This window comes from Canis lupus, chromosome 2 (genome assembly GCF_003254725.2).
Source record: "Canis lupus dingo isolate Sandy chromosome 2, ASM325472v2, whole genome shotgun sequence".
In the NCBI taxonomy this organism is placed as follows: Eukaryota; Metazoa; Chordata; class Mammalia; order Carnivora; family Canidae; genus Canis; species Canis lupus.
In genome coordinates, this window is record NC_064244.1 from 14,849,065 (window position 1) to 14,873,954 (window position 24,890).

At 35.2% G+C, this 24,890-nt stretch overlaps 1 protein-coding gene across 1 annotated transcript in view; it reads right to left on the minus strand.

The window, feature by feature from the left end:
- Positions 1-1,306: 1,306 nt before the first annotated feature.
- Positions 1,307-24,890, minus strand: part of LOC112670384 (mitochondrial poly(A) polymerase) — a 29,208-nt gene continuing 5,624 nt past the window's right edge. Inside the window, exons 2-9 of the mRNA XM_025464091.3 lie at positions 24,401-24,573; positions 23,304-23,537; positions 21,974-22,198; positions 16,280-16,491; positions 14,424-14,650; positions 3,880-3,972; positions 3,713-3,786; positions 1,307-2,074 (exon numbers count right to left, since the gene is read on the minus strand). Of these exons, the coding sequence (XP_025319876.1) occupies positions 1,712-2,074; positions 3,713-3,786; positions 3,880-3,972; positions 14,424-14,650; positions 16,280-16,491; positions 21,974-22,198; positions 23,304-23,537; positions 24,401-24,573 (1,601 nt within the window). The 3' untranslated portion in view covers positions 1,307-1,711. The remainder of the gene's footprint in view (positions 2,075-3,712; positions 3,787-3,879; positions 3,973-14,423; positions 14,651-16,279; positions 16,492-21,973; positions 22,199-23,303; positions 23,538-24,400; positions 24,574-24,890) is intronic.

Sequence of the window (24,890 nt, forward strand, 5' to 3'; positions counted from 1 at the left end):
AAAGAAAGAAAAAGAAAGAATACCAACACTTATTTTATGTGCCTAAATGATCATTTTAGACTTAACACCAACCTAAAAAAGAAAACATTCGATCAAATATCTGGGAACAGAAAATCACTTCACTTAGAAACTCTAAAGTAATTATGCTTTTTAAATCTCTTTTTAATTCTTAGTATAGGTTTCTATCCCAACAGAATAAACCTAATTAAAGAACAAATGAAAAAAGGCTTTTAAAAGAACTGTATAAAGGAACGCTGTATATGTACGAAAGAACACAGACACCTGTTTGTTGGTTTCAGATGTGAAATCCAAACAGCAGAGCCACATGAGCACAGCACTCACTGCTTCATAACAATTCTACTAGTGAGTCCCCCAAAATATCCCAAGCAGAGCTCATTATGATTTCTGACCTAAAATTTAGATGGAAACTATTTTGAAAACCAGTATAAACTCTAAATCTGAATTCTGAGTAGCAAGAATTCTTATATACCACAAAAACTAAAAAGTAATAGCTAAAGTAACACATATCATATGCCAGACTCTTGACCTAGCACTTTCCTATGCAGCTCACATAATCCTCACAACAATCGGTGAAGCAGGCATTAGGATCAGGCCCCCTTTTACAAAGAACACAATGGGCGCCTGGAGAGGCTGAGTAATTTGCCAGGAAGCCAGTCTGGCTCAAGACCCCAGTTTTTTTTTTTTTTTTTTTTTTTTTAAATGGGATATGCTTTTATTTTTATTTTTTTTTTAATTTTTTATTTATTTATGATAGTCACAGAGAGAGAGAGAGAGAGAGAGGCAGAGACACAGGCAGAGGGAGAAGCAGGCTCCATGCACCGGGAGCCCGACGTGGGATTCGATCCTGGGTCTCCAGGATCGCGCCCTGGGCCAAAGGCAGGCGCCAAACCGCTGCACCACCCAGGGATCCCAAGACCCCAGTTTTTAAGCACTCCTCTATTGGCTTCTAAAACCGAAAGTTACTCCACAGGGAATGTATGGAAATTATATTTCAATATGAATCTGTTTCAAACAGAAAGAAAGTTTCAAAAGATAAGAAAAAGGATATTGGGAATATCATATAGTAGAAACAGGGTTTTATTTTTGAAAACAGAGAAAGTACCTATTATTCTAGAATACAATGTATCAATATTTTTATATACCTGGGGTAAAATACCTAGAATGTAGTGAATCAAGTATCTGCATTAATACCTTTTAAAAACATGAACATCTTTGGGACTCTGTTTTAATTTATATGTGAATAAGAATACTTTGCTTGCGGAATACAAAAATACATACTAAAGAGTACTAGCAAATTCTGAAGCTTTATTGTGTTCACTGACTACATATGTACATACCCAGAAGTCCTTTTAAATGATTTCCATCCAGTGCCTGATGTATATATCAACAATGGTTTGATTCTAAAACTGATTTTTACCACTTGCTTTGTATAGTTTATTTCAAGTACATTCCAATCCTCTTTCACTTATTCCTTGTGGCTGACGTTTTGAAGGGCCAGTGGATCTGAGGCTTATCAGACTGAAAACAGCCCAGAACCGCAGACCAGAAAGAGGCCCAAAGCGAAGATCATGAAAAGAGACATCAGATGAAAGTGGTTATGATATCTGTGAAAATTTCACACCAGTTCTTCCAGGCAGTCCAAAGAGCATGTTCTCAGAGAAAGCCAGTTCTTAAAGCAAAGGAGTAGCCATTATGCCTGAGTACTGACTGTTCTTTTCCCATTGGTATTTGTATCATTTTCTGGACTGCTACTTTTGATGGATTCCAGCAAATTTTTAATTCTTTCACTTGCAGGCTTCTTCCTTTTCTTCTTGGCAAGAGACACACTATTTACCACGGAAGGGAGCAGCAGGGCTGCCAACCCCCAGGGCTGATTACTTGATGGGGAAGGGCGATCTTTATCTTCCTGACTTAAAATCCAGGCACTTTCTCTGGCCAGATCTACAAATTTTTGTAGCTGGCTTTGACTTACATTTTTGCTGATGTTGAGAGAAGTTTCAAAAGGATTCTGAATGTGCAGTGGAGATGATTCAGGTTTGTTTTGTTCCCTTCCCTATATATTATTATAAGGAAGAAAAAATGTATATTAAATATATGAAAGACTCAGATAGAACAATCTGGTTTAATAAAATGTCAGAAACATGTAAAATCCCGGCATTAACTTTACAGAGTAAAGAATTGCTTTCCTAAGAGAACTGGGTATGTATGCATATTATAGGTCTGTGTGTATGTGTCTGTGTGTCTATGTACTTCTTTCTTTTTTTTTTTTTTTTACCACTATAGTTCTGTGATTATCCTCTAGAGAAAAATAAATCAGGATTATGAGCTATGGATGATGATGTTCAGATGAGAGGTATATAGACTAAATCAATCAATAGAAGTATTTTCAAAGTAACAGCTTTTACCTAGGAGGATAAAGCTGAGGAAGGGAAAAAAAATGAAAAAGAAAAATAGAAAATAAAATGAAGACAGACATATTTTTGAGCCTTGCCAAAAACATAATAGAAGCATACAAAATTAGAATCCTTAAATTAAATACAGTAATTAATGTTTCCCAAGAATAAAGTCGGAAAGGAAGAGAAGGAACAAAGGATAATTCATTATTCATTTTAAAACACTGAACGTTTCCTATTATATTCCTAAAATACCAAGTTATATAAGGCTCTGACAGGTAAGACCACATCTCACAGAGATTTAAAAAAAAGCTTAAGCTTTCATATGATTCATATGAATGGCAATGATGCATTGGCATACACAATCTTCTCCTCTTTCAAATGAGATCACATGTACTACTAAAATATTAAGAAAACAAATGGCCAAGATTCTCCAATGTGAGTAGCACCTCTATTCCCTAACTTCTCTCATGCCCTGCCCAGCAGGGGTCCTGTCTGTCCAACCATCTCTGTCACCTAGGGGTAAGGGTACAAAAAGGATAAAGAACTTCATATAATCAGCGACTTTTTTCTCATATGGAATCTAATTGCCATAGTAGCTTGCATTCCAGAGCCCTCCCCTCCTTCTCCCTTCCCCACACTTTTGTTGTTGTTGTTGTTAAACAAAATCTCCATGAGCAGGATAAGAAGCAGGAATGAACAAAGGAGATGTGAAGAAACAACAAAAAGAGTATCTGATTATGTGTCTTATGTAGCCAATCTTATAATGGTTGTAGCCAAGTACTCAAATGCTAAACAGAATAAATCTAAAGAGAGAGCTATCTCAAATATCCCCAGCTTCGGAACAGATTTTGCCTAAGGTTCTGCTCTGGGTTATCTTTTTTAGAAAAATGTCTATGATTCCAGCTATTCAGATGAACCAAGATCATAAATTCATTTGCTTGAGTAAATTTAGAGCTCAAATTGAGAGAATCACTAAAATCTATAGGGCTGTGTATCCTACTTCTTCTATGAACACAAAAGCAGTTTAAAAAGAACTGTATATAAAATTATGTTTTCTAGAAAGTTTTTCAGACTATAATACACATTTTAAAGGATATAGTATTAGACACTAAAAGAGCTGGCTTCCAAATAACTAGATGAATGATCTTATGGAACTCCTCCAGGCATCAATTTCTTTTAGTATCTATCACTGTGGAATTAAAATACACTAACACATTACAGTGCTTTGAAAATGAATTAAATACTAGTACAGCAGAATCAGATATTTAATCACCAAATATTAAAATATTATTTACCTGTCGAATATTTATGGAATTTTTATTGAAAGCGAAATTGCCAAAATACTCAAAAAATTCTTTGAGTAGTGATTCTGTAAGAAAATAAAACAAGGAAAATAAGAGGAAGGTCTGTTTCAATTAAAAACAAACAAAGAAAGAGGGGGAAAAAAATACAAAACACCTACCTAGTGTTTCTGTGTTTCCTGAAGGTTTAATTCTATTCAAATCACGAATAAATGTACAGTTGTGGCCTTCTATTATACATTTATCTTCTGCATCTTCAATAAACAGAAATGGAAAACATTTCACATTTCAAAGATAGTGCCTACTTAAGAAAAGGAATCTACAATTAAGTAAATCAAAGTTACAGATTAATGTGTTCTATTTTTTAGTCAGTGTTATATATATTTACAGTTATTAGGATTTAAAACTCCTTACAAAAAAGATTTAAGACTAATTACAGTACAGTGATATTAACATTACTTTTTTGGCATACTAAAATTGTCTATCAACAACGCAATGATTCTTAATCTATCTTGTGAGGTCATTAGTTTTTCAGTTATAAATGAAAATGTAGATAGTTTCCATCTTTTACCAACTCAAATCTCAGCACTATCTTAATAATATTTCATTTTCTCACCATTTCCATCCTTATCACCCCTTGGTGCATATTTTTTCAACAATTCATCTGTGACACAAACTGAATGTTCTAAGAGTTTTGAAGAACTTCTGATAATTTCTAAAGGCAACTAGAATTCACTACCACAAAATAAACAGCACACTGGGCTTAAGCATTCACCTTGTCTAAAAAAGTATTTGTATCTTCATAAGGAATCCTTCCCTTCATGATAAATATACAGCCAGCATGAAATTCCTTGCCCATTCTACCTTCCACTGTACAATAAGCAAATTCTCAGTCTTCAAAAATCTAACAGCCACCTCACCTTGAAAGCATCTCCTAATTCCAAGTTGGCCATCCTCCGTTAGTTATTCCATGTTCCATGAGCACTTATCTGACTGCATTTTGACTGTATACACGCTGCCTACTCTCCTACCTCAGGCTAGGATTACAAATGTCACTGTCCCCTTCACTACTCTCCCTCCACACACCCAGTCTAGCCACAACACATGTCTAGCTTACAGCAGGCACATAACCAGTAATCTGAATGATCAATATTTTGAATGCTATAATAATCCCCAACAGGGGGATTAAATATAGAAATTAGAAAGTGACAAATAAGGGTCTTTCAAATTTTTGTCTCTCTTTTTTTGTGGTTTTGGTATTTTTTATTAAGACTTGGGTTACTAATATAATTTCTTAAAAATCACTCTAGATCCTAACATATTAATTTTATTTTTTTTAAAGATTTATTGATTTATTGGAGGAGTGGAGAATGTAAGCAGGGTTAAGGGGTAAGGGGAGAGGGAGAGGAGAAGCAGAATCTATGCTAAGTGCAGAGCCCCATGTGGGGCTCGATCCCAAGACCTTGAGATCATGACCTGAGCTAAAACCAAGAGATGGATGCTTAATGAACTGAACCACCCAGGCACCCCACATATTAATTTTAATAGCAAATTTTATGTCCTCTATTATAGTACCCTGAAGAACTTATACACACACTTAGATTTTTTTTTTTCTTAAAAGATTTTATTTATTTATTTGAGAGAGAGAGAGAAAGAGAGAATGCTGAGCATGGAGTTTGATGCTGGGCTCGATCCCAGGATCCCAAGATCATGACCTGAGCCTAAGTCAGACTCTTAACTGACTGAGCCACCCAGGTGCTCCACACTTAGTTCTATTTTTCATAGGACCCAGACACATGTTTTACTCTTTCAAATTATCAAGTTATATTTCTTGTGACACAATGCCAGTCACATATATCGATGTTATTTTAACTACTGTGTCTTTGCAGGAATGTACTTCCAACTAAAGCATTACTACCATAGAAAAATGAGATCCATGTTAAAATATTTCTAGGAATGTACATTAATGAAAAACAGACTGTTTCTGTGACTGCTGCTCTTCACTAAAAGAGTTTTTAACAGAAAGTACTAAAACTTTAAGGAAAAAAAGTATCCTCTGAAGATAGGGCCATCTTTGTTTTTTTCAAAATCTCTAAGACATTCAAACCTAGCAGCTTGCCTGTCAGGTCTTTTCCCTCCTTTCCTCTCTCCCCCATTTGTTTTTAACATCCACAGTCCAATATACAGCCACCAGCCACATGTGGCTATTAAAATAAAAAACTCAGTTCCTCGACCACACTAATCATACTTCAAGTGCCTAACAGCCTCCACAAGAGACCAGTGCTTACCTTATGTACAACATGGATATAGAACACTTCTATCATCATAGAAAGTTCTACTGGATAGTGCTACAACAGAAAAATGATTCTCAACCTATTCAGACATATGAAACCCGATCACTATTAGTTTAAACCTGCAGTACTTTTTTTCCTAAAGGTATTATAGGAAACAATGTCAAAACTTTTAAGTAAATACAAACTCGCAGTCGTGAGGAAAAGAGCCAGGTAATAAGCACCTTAACTATCTCATATTAGGAGCTTGATGACAGATTCCTTCACTTTCACCTTACATGAACTTAGAAACTATGAAAAAGTCAGGTTATGTATTTACTAAATTTGATTTCCTTGCTTCCTTTGGAAACCTTAGAGCCTCATGGATTGGTACACCCATTATTTCTTTTCAGCACAATATACGTGACAAATGAAATTCACTCAATAAGTTTTCACAGACATAGCCAGATTGATAACTTACCCAACATTTTTTCAGGGAACTAATATCCATACTATAGTAACTCATAATTAGTTACAGAGATCACTATTGGCACTCTTTATAGATTACTCAGAGGCTGCAGTACAGATAATCATGTCTATGGGTTGTATAATTATTTAGGTTAATCATTCCGGTCAAAAGAGAAAAATCTACACTGTGCCAGCTACGTACATGCATATCTAGTAAGTAACTTGAAGTTGACCGGCACTTATGTAAGGGACAGAACAGGCATAAAGTTCATATGAAGGCTTAGTATTTTTTTTCTTTGATAACAAATCTTTTATGATGTCCTATTTCATAAGAGGAGCTTACTGGAACAAAGCTTGAACAGCTAAGAATCATTTAACTATATTCTGCTTCTATTATAACTATTAACAGGTCTAACGAAAGCTTCTAGTACACCATGAGTCATTAGTAATTAAATGGGAGAAGGCAGTAGGTGATCTTTGCTGTACTAATCAATGCAGACTATTTAATATTAGGGGGTGGGGTGATATTCACTTAGACACACTGTCATTTTGTTTCCTTCTAGTCCACTCACCCAGAATGCTTTTTGAAATGCACATCCAAGCAACTGCCTCTCAAGTACAGATCTTATCTTGTGAAGAATTTAAGTGTTACAGTTATATCCATGTTTCAAAGGAGCTTTACTGCCTTGTAGCTCACTCAACTCCAGAATGTGACTGATACTTAGATACTATTCTTCACATACGCACATCTATAATATAGACTCTTCTCTATTAATCACTTATGCTAATCAACAGACAGGGTAAAGTTCTACCTGCTTCTCCAAGCATGCCGTATGCTCCAATAACACCCAGCCTCACGGAGGGTGACTATATACTGGTTAAGAGCACATGCTATAGGGTAAAAATAATGAAATGAACACAAGCATCTACCTTAATCCCCTCCCAAAACAATGAAATGACAGTAAAATGACATAAAATCTTAAACATGGAAAACAGAAGAAATAAGAACAACCCAAAATTTTTCAGTTAAAGAATTGATAGACAAGTAGCAAAGACTCAGGAGATCTGAAAAGACTGAATTCTAAACTAGGAGTAAAGAAAGCCAAGAAAATATCCAATTTACAAGACAGAGCTCCCAACAACTCAGGAACTGCAATGCAAGCACCAGGTCTACCTGGAAGCATTGAGACTGGAACCTGACGGTTGAAGAAGCAGTTAGACTCCCCCAGATCTCTTCTTCCCTGACAGAAAACCTTAGGCTTACTTTAGAAAGAGTAAAAGAAAGGATATCTACACAGAGAGACAGACAGAACTGAGGGTAGGAAAACTGTCCTAAAAGCAAGTTTTAACAAAGAATTTATTTGCTGATCCCCCAAAAGCAAGAATCAGAAAAAAGACTCACCCTTTCATTTCAAGAATAGTTCTATAAAAAAGTTTCCATCATCATCTCCTTTCTCTCGAAGGTGTGCCCTTGCTTGTGTCCATCATTGCAGAGCAGACCAACATATGGAAATACTTTGTATGAAATGCACATGGCACTGTCATATTGCTCACACCTTCAGGTATACCTCCCTGGCAGGCAAATGGAGCCTTTCCTATAGCCTCCTTCCTTTGGTAGAAATTTACGGATTTTCTTTATAGCACAGTATTTAAAGATCCTTCCCCCTGTTCATCTCACTTATCTATTGAAAAGTATAGAACGGAAAGGATTTTTGCCCCTGCTGTGATCCAAACACTAAAGAGTGAAGAACATCTTAAATACTCATCACAGAGGAATCTGTACCCCAAGTTCTGGATTTGATTAGAACAGCTAAAAAAATGGATAGTCATTCTATGATGGAACAAAGCAGGCCTTTCCAACCATACTACCTCAATGATCCCAAATCTTATAAAGATCCAAGATCAGAGCCTCTCATACAGACTATATTTCAAAGAGAGTCAGCAGAGAATGCTAAGGTATGTGAACAGAGTTGAATGCTGGTGAAGGCACAGAGTAAAGGAGCCCAAGAAATTTTTAGTGCCATTTTTATTTAATAAGCCAGTAGTAGAGCAACCTAAAGGCCTTAGCTGTGATCACCCCAGGATGTTATGACGGAACAGTTGCAGGAGAACATGACTGGCAGCCGGGATCCTCTGGCTCACTGAGCTACGCCAACAGCTCCAGCACTAATTAGTGTCAAAGTTATGGCATGCTAGTAACCAGAACTTTTCTTCCAGCAAAATATTAAAAGAGTCATGTCTGGGGAATCTGAATAGCTCAAGAGGAATGACCCACAGATAGTGACATAAAAAGCACCCGCCAATGGAACAGTCCAGCTACATTACCCTACAATGAAGCTCTTGGTCAACAAGCCCCCTCCCCTTAAGCTCAGAGGTTCAAATTAACTTTTTATTAGTTCCTAACTCAAATATGAGCAGAAAATCAAAGATTATCAGATACCTGAGGAAGGCTTCTAACATGACACTAAACTTGTAACAAAAACTCAAAAAAAAAAAATGGTAAAAAAATAATTTATTTAGAAAAATGGAGCCTACATAAGGAAGAATTAGAGTATGTGATGATTCTGACTGTTCCGACAAGATTTACAACCAGTAGCAAGTTGGAGATTCAAGTAGTGTTAAGTACAAACAAAACTAAGCAAACAAGAAATTAAGTAGTATTAAAAACTATTATCTCCAAAGAATAGAAAAAGTTGGGCAGGAAAGGAAATTAATTTTAGTTTACTCCATGGATTAGACCAGAATAGCATTTACATAATCATAATAGTATAAAGAGTGTATAGCAAAATTGAGCCACAGCCATATTCAGAATATGAGGGGCAGAAGAGATATGTGTATAGTGAGGGCTACAGGAGGAAAAAAGGTAATTTCTCTTCTTCCATAAAGGGAAATCATACCTGATACCTAAAACTAAAAATCAAGAAAAATGGTCATCATTTTGCAACATATACAAATACTGAATCATCAAACTCTATACCTAAAACCAATACAATGTATATGCCAATTCCACTCCCCAATAAATACAAAATTAAAGCACTTTATTTTGAAATACAGTTTATAATAGCAAACAAATCAGCTAAAAGAGTTAAAGTAGCTGCCTACAGAGCAAGGAAAAGGAATAGAAGGCACAGGTTCAGAGTGTGAGTTACTGTTACCATGTTTGTAGAATATTTTACTCTTTAACAAGTGCATCTGTAACTTTGACAAAACTAAATTTTAAAAATTAGTTCTTTTCACCAAACACCATTAAGAGAGTGAAAAAGGAACCATAGTATGTATTTATTTGAGATATCAAATATACACACACATCTGTAACATGTGACAAAGGATTCAACTGTGGAATATGTAAGGAATTCCTACCGATGAATCTTTTAAAGAGAAGCCAAGAGAACAATAGGCAACTTAAAGAAACATCACAAGAAATACCCAAATGGCTGATATAGCCCAAGAAGGTGCTCAACTTCATTAGTCATTAGGAAAAAGAAAACCAAAACACACCATTATGCCACTACCATGCATTTAGAACAGCTACCATAAAAAGATAATACCGCGTGTTGGCAAGATAAAGCACAATTAGAATTTGTCCATAATGCCTGTGGGAGTTTACACTTTGGAAAATTGTTTGGCAGTGTCTACTAATGCTGGATATGCCCAAATTCCAAGACTCAGAAATTCTATGACCAGTTTATATTTGACCAACAGGAGTGCCTATGCTCACCAAAAGAAACACATGAGAATGTTATCAGCAATTACCTGTAACAGTCCTAACTACAAGTTATTCAAATGCCCATCAAAAAATAAGTATTTTTTGGTATATTCACATAGAAGAGTACTATATCACAATGAAAATGAATGGTCCACTAATACACAAGCAGTAGGACTGAATCTCTTAAACATCATGTTGAAAGAGAAGAAACCAGATACAAAACAATACACACTATATGATCCTTTATATCTAAGAGACATAAACAAGTAAAATGAATCCATACTATTGAAAGGGAGGTCAGGGAGGGTGTAGAGACCAAAAGGAAATACAACTAGTGCTTCTGTGGTATTCATTCAGTCCGGCTGGTAGTTACATGGGTGTGTTCAGTTTGTGAAATCTGATATATATATATATATATATATATATATATATATATACACACACACACACACACACACACACACACAAACATGTACTTCTAGATATAGTATATTTCAGTTACCTTAAAAAATTTGGAAAAACTCAAAACCTCAGTTTTCTCATCTATAAAATGAAAAAAATAATTGTGTCTCATTAAGATTTGCTGGGAAGACTGAATAAGATGATGTGTAAGACTTTTTAGCCAAGTACCTGGCACAGAGTTAGCACCCAATAAATTGTGACTGGGTCACACAGAGCTACCAATTAAAACTCTCTTCCATTCTGGGGTTTCTGCATCAACATTGCCAGAGATACTATACCCAGTCATTTCTTCCTCAAATCTTTAATTCGTCACAGGAAGTAAGCACAGGGATCCTAAGCAAAAAACTGCAATCAAACAAGTATTTATAAAAAGAAAATGCCACAGAAAGCACCAAGTACAGAAGTAAACATAACAAAAGCAGCAAAACCAATTTAGGAGAGAACACACAGTAAGAGACATAGAGGGGAAAGGAGTGGAGATTCTAAGAAAACACAAAGAAACAGAAATTCAAGAGTAACCAAAATATGAAAATGGCCATCATGCACAGTACAAAAAGCTTTCAACTGCAAAACGTTCAGCCAATTCCCTGAAATTTACTGAACTTCTCCTAGGGACCCGATACTATGCCAAGAACAGAAAATGCAGAAATGAATCAAAGATCACCTGCCCTAAAAAGGCTTGGCCAACACAGGCAGGTAAAAGAAGTCAGCAGTGTGGCAGTTGTTACACGTGTGTACCAGGTGCTTGGAAGCCAACCTCCTGGGAGGAAGGCAGGAGGGAGCCAGACACCAGTGACCCAACACATGAAATCCTGGACTGGATCTGTCTTCTCTCTTCCCTGGCATAACAGAGAAGAGGTCTCTCCATGTGAAGAGACAAGGTAGTGAGAAGGCGGCAATTTCACATAAAGACAGATGCCAAAAAGAACAAAGCATTTGAGGATCAGCAAGGAGTTTAGACTGCGGAGGCTCCAGATTTGCACACAGAAGTGAACACAGAAGACAAGGAAAACAATGGTCAAAGAGACCCTAAATACAACTCTACAATGTCTGGACTTATTCTCGGTTCCAAACAGGTTTATCAAGTCCTAGAAGGTGTTCCAGAAATTCATGCCACCTTTTATTAATAAACAAACAAGGAAGCAAGTTTTTTTTTTTTTTTTTTAAAGACAAATCAAGTGCCTCTATATGAATGAATATCCAGTGAGAGGCACACTTAGAAAAAACAAAATGTACACAAGACTTAACTTACTCAGCTAATCAATCACAGAGCACCCAAGATGGTTTGGATTATTTCATAGTTTAACACTGTTTTTATTCTTAGATATACATATATTAGATATATATACCAACATGGGACCGCTGGTTAAAATCAGGAAGTACAAAAAACGTGGTATTTGAAAAATACCTAAATGAATAGAAAAAAATATTTTGATAAAATCTCCTTAAAATAATCTTTACAACATCCTTAAAATACATTAATTTATGAAAAATTCTTTTATAACAAATTCAAGATATTGCTAGAACATCAAAAATAAAAGATAAAAAAGTAGCAATAATGCTATCAAATTTGCTTCTTCATTTATTGTCATTCACATCCACAATGTGCTATGTGTAGAAAAATAATTGCAAAAAAAAAACCTGAAAATTTCTTTTAAAAAGCTAACATGAAAAATTTTAAACAAGCAATTTGGAATTTTAAAATAGAAAATTAAAGGATTCCAAAAACAAGTTTTTTCTGTTTTGATGCCATTAGATACAAATACATTTGTTTTAAAAAAATAGATTTGAAATTAAAACATGTAATTTTCAGTTTGTCCATCAATCACATTTTTTCTAAAATAATTAGAATTTTTTTTTTAAAGATACTAGGAAGTTACTGAAAGACTTCAAGAGAGAATAATACAATTAGACATGAATTTCTGACAACTGCTCTGCTAGTTACAAATATACTGGTGGGTAACAAAAGGAGGTAAGGAGAGAAGGTTAGTATAAATGTTCCAGGGAAGGGAATGGTAAGAGCCCCACTCTGGCAAAAGTAACAGTACAAGTAAGACTAGAAAAGAGTAATAAGATGTTAGGAACAGTTTGTCCCCAACATCAACTTGCCTCAGTTGATTATAGCTCTACTTTCTTATAACTTCTACTCTTTCTTATAGGCTTCTACTTTCCTTAGCTTCTAAACTCTGAAAGGTCCATATTTCCCCGAAATGGTCTCTATGAGGGCAGTTTTAAGCGTTAGCACACACAGCAAAGGTTGAAGAGGAAGTGCTATGTACAGGTTTATTCTGAAGATGTACCCACATTTTATGTATGTCTGTATGTCTGTATGTGTGTCTCTTACATCTCTACCGGACTGTGAGTTACCTAAGAATACATCTGTATCCTCACTGCACTAAACATAATACCTGTAAGTAACCAATAAATATTTAGTGAGTGAATGATACCAAACAATGAGATGAGCACAGCCATGGATAGTGCCCCTTTATTTCAACCTCAAAAGTGAGATACATGACCACTATCCTATCTTCTGAAAACTTCCTACTTTCCATTAACCTCCTACACACAGAGGTTTTATAAAGCTCAATTTCAAGCTAAATCAGTACTTAACAGTGTTCATAGGAAGGAACTACTTCTAATTTGGATAATAACAGAAGGTGCACAGAAGAAAGAACTGAGAGAAAAGAAGTTACAGGCCAGGCAGAAAAACAAATAGTGTGAACAAAAGATTTGAAATGGAATGTGATGGGAGGCCTAACAGTATTGAGTGGAATGTGGGAATGCAAGAGGTGGAACAAGGGAAAAAGAGACTAGGAAGTTGGGTCTGACTAGCTAATAAGTGAAGATCTTTAATACCTAGCTAAGGAAACTGAGGTTTGTCCATAGAGAATTAAAAAAAAAAAAAAAAAAAAAACCCTTTAAAGGTTATTTCAAACTGGAAGATTCAGAGATGTACTTTAAAAGTATTTGGGATGCCTGGGTCGCTCAGTGGTGGAGCATCTGCCTTCAGCTTAGGGCGTGATCCTGCAGTCCTGGGATCGAGTCCTACATTGGGCTCCCTGCAAGGAGCCTGCTTCTCCCTCTGCCTTTGTCTCTCTTTCCCTGCGTCTCTCATGAATAAATAAATAAAAACCTTAAAAAAAATTACTATTTGGCAGCAACATACAGAATGGGTAAAAGATACAGTGTCTACACATTTTGAGTGTATCCCTGATTTATCTTCTTTTTAGAATTTAGAACTATTAATACTTTAATATCTCCCTCCAGCACTCTACCAAAATATCAATTTACAACATAAATTTTAAAATATACTAATTTAAAAATAATTCATCTCAGATTGCTTGTGAACTTTTAATCAAAAAACATTTAGGATCTTTAAAACATTATGAAACCATTTTTAGCATCTTCAAAAAAAATCTGGAAATAAATTCATATTTGGAAAGTCCTTGTTGAAACTGTGATCCACTCAAAAGCTGTATCTGGGATGTTTTTTTCCTCAAGGTCATTCCAGGCTTGGTCAAATAAGCGGCTCCAACTGTCTCATGATAATTGTAAACAACCTTGCCAACTGACACAAATAGGACAGAACTTTCAAGGCCTCAGCTTTGCAAATCATCTGCTCTCATGACCCCTAGTGGGCATTAAAAAAATAAAAAGCACTTAAATTTTAGATTCACAAAGCTTTAAAAATAAAAACAAATTACAGACTAAAAAACACACGTGTCTTTGATAACGGTAGGTAGGTAATTATATTCATTTAAAACGTCAGAAAGAGAAAATAGACTGCTGCTAGTCTTACCTGCTAGGGTTTTTAGGTAGTCAAGTGTTGGAAGAATAGGGGGTGATCTCCTCTGGAGAAAAAAGATGACCATCATTGTAAGAGAGAAATTTGTAATCCAAGAACCAGGAATACTACTTGTTAATGAATGTGCTCGAGCCCAACATCGAATACTGAACACCATGGCTCTCACTCTTGAATCGAGAGCACCATATATATAAAGCAGTTCAGAACTTTTCAAGGCAATCCTTCAAAAGAAAAAGAAAAAGAATTTTCAAACCCCCAAATTACTGTTCCAGAGAAGAAAAAAACACATACCAGGGAACATGTAAAATATCTTACTATAACTAAGCATATTCAGAACACCATGATCAGATAATCAAAGCATTATATATTTGCAAATAAAATTTAATGTGAATGGTTAAATATCAAATACATTCATTAACATTAAAATGTTCTTTTAAATATTGACAGTCATATTGTAGTTATAAAATTCAGAATTTTTAAATCGAAATTTCTAAATGATTTAAATAATAAGGGAAACACACTATATATGTGCTCTTTAGTAACTATCAGTAAAGACACTGACACATTTGTAAATAAGAGGCTCTACACCTCACTTTCACACTTTAGTTATCTAGTCCTTCAGCATGCAAAGAAAATAGTCTACTTATTTTATTATAAGTATATATATGTCTTAAGATTCAGCCAAAATTATGTTAAATCTAACATTTAAAAAACCAAAACCCATGAAGATAAAATGCCTTTTAAAGAAATCAAACTTCAGAACTTATTTTCAATGTTTCCTAGTCATAATGTTGCAATGCAAAAAATTATTAATCAGAAATATTTTGAAATTAAGCTCCCACTGATCAAAATACATTCTGTAATTTCCCAAAGAACCGACAGAGGGCACAAAACCATTAACAGTATGGCATGGCATTTACATCCTGAGTTTTAAAGAGAACAGAAGAAATGACAAATTAGAAATTCAAGGTGATTAGATGTTTTATGTCAATGAATCTACATTAAGCTGAAAATACATTATCAAACAGTGCAAGGTATTTGATATAAAGAAACAATACAGGCGTATAAAAACCTGAAGAATACTAAAATAAATTTTTAAAAACTGATAGAAAGTGCATTATATATATATATATTTTTTTTATTTTTACTCCCTGAGCTACTTGAGAGAAATTCCAAAGTACTCAGCACTGACTTGTTAGTGAACACAAGTTGAAGCAAAAAAACTGCTCTGGAATGGATTTTCTGAATCTGTTTTTAGTAATGATTATTTATCGAATGGATAATATAGTGAAATCTAATGCAGGCAAGGAGAATACTAGTTATGAAATAAACTCAATTGAGAAGTTTTCCTGACAGAGAATGAAAGAAAAGAAATCAAGAGTATGAAAGAACCTGTCATTCATACCCTATTTTTTTTTTTTTTAAGGAAGCAGGTTGCCAGGATAATAAAATGAAAATCTGCTAAAGACCCAAAGCTGACTATATCTGGAGGCAATTTTTAAATATACTTAAAAGACTACACACAGAAGACCTACTAGACTACTAGAGCTGCTTTCATGTTGTTATCAGTCTAAGTTAAGAACAATGAAACAGTTCTCCTCAGAAGATGATGTTAGTTAGGTATAACACTTTAAACACATTATCCTAACGTTTTATTCATGAAGACCAAAGAAACCAACAGATACATATAAGAGAAAATAGTTCCAAGTTTTAAATCCAAGTGTTCAAAATTTTTAAAAGTTACTATTTTGAATCATTTGTAAGAGTCCAAAGCCACTGTTTCTGTATAAGAACTATGCTAATACTTTATAATATTCATATATAAGGTGATAAAATTAAAGAGATCATACCTATTGTTAGTAGTCAAATCACACTGAAATCCAGAGGCCTGGTGTGAGAACCTCACAAGAGGACATCGAGCATTTAAGATTTTTTGTACACCCACACAGCCAGGGCCAAAGTGGTCAAGGCATTCTCCTATGACAGACAGGACCTTCTGAGTTGCAACTCTTTCTGAAGGAACACTTTTCACTTGAAATTCCATTAGAAAATTTCCTGAGGTCTGAATATAAAAACATGTGTAAATGGGAGCTTTTTATAAGCAAAAAATAATCACTGGGGTAAAATTACTACCTAACAAATAAGTTAAGCGGCCAGTGGAAAAAATAAACTAGATCCTGATGTTAGTCCTAAAAGTAAATTCAACATAAATCAAGATTTACACATACAAAGTTTTATCAGTAAAGTATCAGAAGACAATGGATGAATGTTTTTACAAGTAGTAAAGGATTTCCTAAGCATGACACAAAATTCCAGAAGATACAAAACAAGAAATGTGATTATATGAAAACTAAAACCATCTCAAGGTAAAACATAAATTCACTGCTAGAAAAAAATGACAAAGGTATAATAATAATTAATACATATGTCACATACAGGGCTAATTTCCCAAATTTATGAAGGGTATATATAAATGAAAGGGAGAAAAACTCACCCAATTCTAAAAACAAATTTTTTTTGAATAAGAAATTAACAGTAGAAATAAAAATGGCTAAGAAAGACAATAAAAGATGCTCTTATTTCCTAGAAACCAAAGAAGATATTAAAACAACACTGGGATTTTTCATTTATCAGTCTGCCAAAGACCAAAAGGCTGCCAGGATCACCATCACTGAGTTACTCCCAGCTGCATGGACCAGGCACAGCAGCTGATGTAAGCACCAGAACACTATACCATATATTCATCCAGAGACTTCTGAGAATTGGAACTGAAGTTCAGAGGCAACCATGTGGCTGAAATATATGACTCAGAAGCTTTTTGCAGGCACATTCTATATCACAAGAACAAAAATGTAAAAAAAAAAAAATCAGTGGGGATACAGAGGGTGGAATGAAGGGGAGAAAGAAAAACAGCAACTAACCTCATGGACTCTTAATAATTTTCACTTCCTACTTCTAGTTTTTTTTTCCTAAGACTCATCATCCACATTCCTGGCCCTGGGTTCTATAATGCTTCCTCTACTTTTTTTTTGTTTTGTTTAAGCTAGTTTGAGTTGGTTTCTGCGAATAACTGAAGAGTATTAACTAATACAGTTGACAACAAAGAAAGGGGAAAAATACTCCACCATGTCTAACAAATAAAAGACTGGTTAAAAAAATATGTTAACAAATAAAGGACTGGTTAAATAAAGTATTCCACCATTCACTTGATGGAATACTCTGCAGCCACTGAAAAGGATGCAGTAGACTGAAATGCCAAGATACTATTAACTGGAGGGAAAAAAAAAGATCAAGTTACAATCTATGAAGATTAAGGAGATTTTGTTATAAAAAAGAATTTCTACATGCAAAGGAAAAAATCCAGGACAAAATATAAAACTATTCACAGTAGCTACTTCTGGAGGTGGGGGGACCATCAAAGATATTTACATTACACATTTTTTTAAACTAGTACCATATAATCAGAAAAAAATACATTAAAAAATATATACATGTATCATGTATATAATCTCCACAAATAAGTATGCTGTGTTTTCTCTATTCTGTCATCCAGACAGATTTCCCTTTAAAAAAATTAAAATTTCAAAAATCTGGCTTAGCCAAAGGAGACACACACCAAAAGGAAGGAGAGTTCACAACTGCACAAAGCAAAGAGACTCTTTTATGAAGTTGGTGAGTTTACTTTTTTTTAAGATTTTATTTATTTATTCATAGAGAGAGACACACACACAGAGAGAGAGAGAGAGAGAGAGGGGCAGAGACACAGGCAGAGGGAGAAGCAGGCTCCATGCAGGGAGCCTGACATGGGCTCGATCCCGGGTCTCCAGGATCACGCCCTGGGCCAAAGGAGGCGCTAAACCGCTGAGCCATGTGGGCTGCCCTGAAGTTGGTGAGTTTAAAAGTGGGTCCCTTGGTGGCTCAGTTGGTTAAGTGCCTGGCTGGATTTAGGACCCCAGTCATGATCTCAAAGGTCCTGAGATCCAGCTTGTCCTCCTTCTGCTCTCCACCTCCCCACTTCTGTGAGCGCGCATGCTCTCAGATAAGTATAATCTTTTTTAAAAAGTGCTTGTTTTTCATTGTATTTCATTTTTAATGTTTCTATTAGCAAAGCTATTATAATCCTAAACAAGCACATATTTCAAAGTATATGTTTATAACACATACCTACTAACCAAATAACATCAAATTGTTTAGTGAGACTGGAGCACTGTTTTTTATCTATGTTTTTAAAGATTTATTTATTTATTTCAGAGAGAAAGAGGAGGGGCAGAGGGCAAAGCCGACTTCCCGCTGAGTGAGGAGACGACCAACAGCACCCTGAGATCATGACCGAAGCCCAAGTAAGACACTTAACTGAGTGAGTTACCCAGGTGCCCCTGAAACACTGTCTTTTAAAATATCTTTTCGGAATACCTCTGTATTTCAGAAACCTAAGACCTAACTGAAAGTTTCCAACTCCTCCCTCTACTTTCAAAGAAAAAACTGTTTCGTATTTGCAAAATAATTAAATAACTAGTAATACTGCAGCTGACTGTGATCAACATTTGAACACTTATTACATGCCAAGCACCATCCTAAGTATGTCATGTGTATTAGCCCAGTCAGGCCCCTCCAACACTCTAGGTGACAGCTGCTCTAGTACTAACTCAATCTCAGAGCTAGAAAACTGTAGGCACAGAGAAGACAAATAATTTCCTGAGGATCACACAACTAGTAAGTAGAAGAAGTACTCTTTGGTAGTTTGGCTCCAGAGCACAGGTTTTAATCATCCCAAAACATTTTTATGCACCTTGATTATTTAGCAAAGTCTTTTTACCTACATTAAAAATAACCTAACCCAATTTAAGTGTCCCTGCCAGGAATGTAATACAATTTCAAGTACATGTTAGTTTAACTAGAGGAATGATTCATTTTATTTTGATGTATTTTGCATTCCTTGGCCAGTTTTAATTCCGTAAGCATATTACAAGTATATTAAGTTATGCCAGGCACTCGGTGGGATAAGAAAATGAATAGACATGGTTGCTGCCCCACCGTATCTTATAATATAGTAGAAGGAATATATCAGCCACTAACTAAACATAACAGAAGGAATTTGGAGAAAGACAGAAATATGAGCAAGACACTGAGCGTTTATAAGGAACTGTGTGACTATAGCTTTGAGGATATACATAAAAGGGGAGATACAAAAGATAATTTGAAACAGAATTAAGATAGCAAATGTCAGGAAAACTAAAATGCCACTAAATTAACATGTGAAACATACATAAGAACTTTTATAAAAACTTCCAAAGAATATTCGCAAAAAATGAAAAAAAAAAGTTTCATTTTCAAAATGGCAGGCTGAAGGGCCACCTGGACATCCACATAGAGAATTACTAGCTTAAGAAAGACAGTCTTTCTTATGAGATATAAAAAAGACAGAGTCATAAAAACCTACATTTTATAAACACACAGAAGCCCCCCCCCCCCTTTTTTTAAGACTATTTCTTCATGAGAGAGACAGAGAGAGAGGCAGAGACACAGGCAGTGGGAGGGAGAAGCCGGATCCCCATGGGGAGCCCAATGTGGGACTCGATCCCAGGACCCCGGGATCCCGACCTGAGCCAAAGGCAGACGCTCAACCACCGAGCCACCCAGGTGCCCCAGAAGCTTTTTCAAAGTTGTAATTAAATTAAAGCTGGGCAGCCCAGGTGGCTCAGTGGTTCAGCGCCCCCTTCAGCCCAGGGTGTGATCCTGGAGACCTGAGATCGAGTCCCACGTCAGGCTCCCTGCATGGAGCCTGCTTCTCCCTCTGCCTGTGTCTGTTTCTCTCTCTCTCTCTCTCTCTGTTTCTCTCTCTCTCTCTCTGACTCTCGTAAATAAAATCTTTAAAAAAAAAAATTAAAGCATTCTGGGATGATGGCTTAGTGGTTGAGTGTCTGCTTTTGGCTCAGGTTGTGATCCCAGGATCCAGGATCGAGTCCCACATTGGGCTCCTTGCAGGATGCCTGTTTCTCCCTCTGCCTGTGGGAGGCTAAGTGGCTGAGCGTCTGCTCAGTGGCTCAGGGCATGAGTCCAGGATCTAGGATGGAGTCCCACATCGGGCTCCTTGCAAGGAACCTGCTTCTCCCTCTGCCTGTGTCCCTGCCTCTGTGTGTGTGTATGTCTCTTATGAAGAAATAAAATCTTAAAAAATAAAAAAATTAAAGCATCCTTAGGGCATCTGGATGGCTTAGTGGGTTTAGTACCTACCTTTAGCTCAGGTAATGATCCCAGGGTCCTGGGATCTAGCCCTGCATCAGGCTCCCCTCTCAGGGAGGAGTCTACTGCTCCTTCTCTCTCTCTCCCCCTTTGCCTCTCCACCAGGCTTGTGCTCCCTCTCTCTCTCTCTCTCTCTCTCACTCTCAAATAAATAAATAAATAGAATCTTTAAAAAAAATTAAAGCATCCTTTATGTTGTTTGGGAGAATGGCAGAGATACTGGTCAACTTTACCCATTAAGACATATTAATAAGAACTAAATGGAATATATAATTTCTAAACTATAAGAGGAAAATCCACAGGAATAAAAGGTACAACATAGAGAATTTGTTCAGTGGTACTGTAACTGCATTGCACAGGGACCGATGTGACAAGATAGACTCTTGTGGTTAGGATAGCATAACATATAAACTTTTCAAATACATCCACTTGAAACTAATGTAACACTGTATCAACTATACTTCAGTTTTGCTTTTTTTTTTTTTTTTAAAGCAGTAATCCGGTAGGAGGAAAGGAAAGGGAATAAAAGCAAATAAAAAGTACAGAAAAAAGCATAAATAAAAAGACAATAAAAATGAATCCAAAAATAATCAGTAATAATGAATAAATACATGATCAGTAACAATGAACAAATACTTGAAGAAACAGCTCAGAGTATAAGCACAAAATTCAGTGATCTGGTGATCAGAGATGAGAGAGATACCCAAAACATATGTAAAGGTCAAAAATGAAGATACAGAAGATATGTGAAGCAAATAACAGGTAGTTATCTTAACAAGAATTTAGGGGAAAAGCATATATAAAGGACATAATTTAATAATAAATGAACAACCCAATAAGAAGACATAATAATCATATACCTATATACTACATGTAGCTAACAGAGCCTCTGAATAAAACAAAAATCAAAAGAATTCCTAGGAGAAATTAACAAAACCAAAAATCATGAGATTTCAAATAACTAGTTATTTCAATAACTAGATCACACAGATATAAAAAAAACATTAGTTAAGATACAGAAATATGAATAACCCAATAAATAACCCTGGCCTAATGGAAAAACTTCAGAATCTTTGGAAAAAAAATACTCCTTTTATTTGCATATGTGTAGAATTTTCACAAAAAAATTATCATCTATTACACCAATACAAAGAAAAACTTTATAACTAAATAATCAATATCAAGTAGGTATTCTTTAGCCATATTTATTAAAGTCTATAAACCAACAGTTATAATTTTATTACACCCAAAGATTACTTCTATAATATCTTAATTTTAGTGATCTAAAGAAATATAATTACCTTGTTGGTGTTAAGTTTTCCAATTTCATCTAGATCCAAAAACATGTCCAAATCACATCCTAATTTCCCAAAACTGTTGACTGAGGACCCAAAGGGTCTCACTGTACAGTCCAGAAAATATGCAGCTGCTATGTCTTCAATAAGAGAACAGGTGAGATATCGTAGTTTAATGTCCTCCTCTGTTAACTGGAACTCCTTCAGCAGAGTATTCAGCTGATCATCTATCTAGCTGACCAAAACAAAACCAACAAAATACAGAAAATGTACAGGTCATATAAAATAACTGTCATTTTACTTCTAGAGATTTGATGGCTTTGGAGACTTACCTTAAAAACATACACTTTCTCCCTGTGACCATTAAAGTTGATCAAATTTTTAAAAAGATTTTAACTATTCTTTTAAAGAGAACTGAAGAATGGTAACATGAGCAAAACCAAAGTTGGCTAGAATTAAAACCACTACTACTTTAATACAACTAAAGTATTGTTTTAGGAAAATGAAAATAGTAAAATGCTCCAGAAGAGATCAAAACAACCACATAGCTAGATATTTTAAATGAAGTTGGGGGGACGGAAGAACCATGTTAAAGGCAAGAAATACCAGAAATAAGCAATACCTCAGGTAATGAAGGCCCAAGATCCCTCAATTCCTCAGAATAAAAATCCTGTATTTTCACCAGAAAACTGGGATTTAAAAGCACATTTTGAAACTGCAGTATTTACAATAAAAATCATAGCCTCAAATGCCCATTTTTGGAAATACTATTGAAAATAACTGAAAAAAAAATTGAACTATAAAACTCAAGAAAAATAAATAAAAGAAAACAAAAGAAATGTATAAGGTTAGAAATAAATTTTTTAAAATTAGAAAATCAAACAAAAATAGCATTTGGTAAAAATTATGAACTGATTCTTTGAAAGGACTACTAAACTAGCTAAACCTCTGACAAGCCTCAGGAAGAAAACCCAAAACTAATACGAACAATGTTAGGGCAGCAAAATAGATTAAATCAGAAATGAGATTTTTTTTTGGGGGGGGGGGGGGGGGAGATATTTTTAAATTTATAGAAAAATGCCAAGTACAACTGTATGCCATTATGCTGACCGGAGAAAGAAAATCTGCATAGTCCAAAGACTGAAAACTCTGGAAGAATGCGGTTACTCAGGAGTATAAGCAGGGCATGGGGGAGGGGAGCAGAGAAGGATCACTTTCACTTTTCACTTGACACATTCTACAGTATGAATATTTTATGAAAAGAACCTATAATATACAAACTAATATCATACACACACATATTTTTAGAGATTGGGAAGTATACCTAAAAACTTACACTTTCTGCATAACAAAGTAATTCAGAAAGCTTCTTGCTTGAAGGAGGGGAATGATTACTGCATTGTATACAGGACTGTTCTGAAGTCTGACTTGATGGATTTTTCATCTTTAAATTGAAGAAACGTGACTTGAATGGAATTGCAGCCTCTGTGTCCATACTCGGAGTACGAGTTATATTCTGTAGTGAAGTAACACTTTCCTTCTGACAAAATTCTACAACAGCATAAAGACCCTATGCCAAAATCATAAGGAAAAACAGAAGACATCTCAGATGGATATATTTTACATAGTATTTCTGTTCAAATTTCCAAATGATTATCATAATACTAAAAACGATTACAGATAATAGACTTCTAACATAGCACTGGTTTTAATCATTAGAAGCAGACTAAGAAAAGGAACAATACAGCAGCCTGGGTGGCTCAGCAATTTAACACCGCCTTTAGCCCAGGGCATGATCCTGGAGACCCGGGATGGAATCACACATCGGGCTCCCTGCAGGGAGGCTGCTTCTCCCTCTGCCTGTGTCTCTGCCTCTTCCTCTCTGAAAACAATGATGAAATAGAAAATCAAAAGGCAAAACAAAAATCCCCGTCCCCCCTGCCTTTACCCCTAAAATAAGAGACTACTTATTCAAATAATGGAATTAGTCAGTTATAAACTACTTCTAATTCTATAACAATGCCATAAAGATTTCTATTCTCAGACCAAAATATCATTAAAGAAATTTAAAGAAATCGGACACCTGGGTGGCTCAGGGGTTGGGTGTCTGCCTTTGACTCAGGGCATGATCCTAGAGTCCCGGGATTGAGTCCTGCATTGGGCTTCCTGCATGGAGCCTACTTCTCCCTCTGCCTATGTCTCTGCCTCTCTCTGTGTCTCTCATAAATAAATAATTAAATAAAATCTTTAAACAAAAAGAAAAAGAAAAAGAAATTTAAAGAAAGATGTAAGGTATCAAAAGAGAATCTAACTTTACCATATTGCAAATAACCAATGTTATTTTCATAATGATATGATACTATAATAATAGCAAAATAGCAAAAATGCATATCTTTCAAAAGCATAAATGTTAGATGATTTTCAAATACTTACAAAGCTCTCATAGAAGAAATGATTATTAATAGGTCCATGTTGGGATAAATATTTCAGAAATTTTTTTTCACTGATTTTATTTGGGCAATGTATTAAAACAGTTCGCTGTGCCTGTTCGCGTCTTTCTTTCTGCAACTCAGAGAATTTCTTTTTGGGAGTCCTGCCTTCAGAGTCTATGAATGAGACAAAAACATTTCCAATACACACACTCACAAATATAAAATTTAAAGCATACTTTGATAAGGTATATAAAGATTTTTTTTTTAAAAAAAAGGGTATATGAAGATTTTATAGCTGATTAAAACAATTTTATCCAAATCTCATCTTCTTTCTTTTTTACCTGTATAAGAATAACGCTATACTACTTTCAATTTTCATTTTACCATTCTCTTGTAAATATCATTACCAATGTCCACTTTTCTAGTTTTGATTTACTGTATTCAATACACAGCGCTGCAAAGAGAGATAGCCACAAAATTTTAAAAGCAAA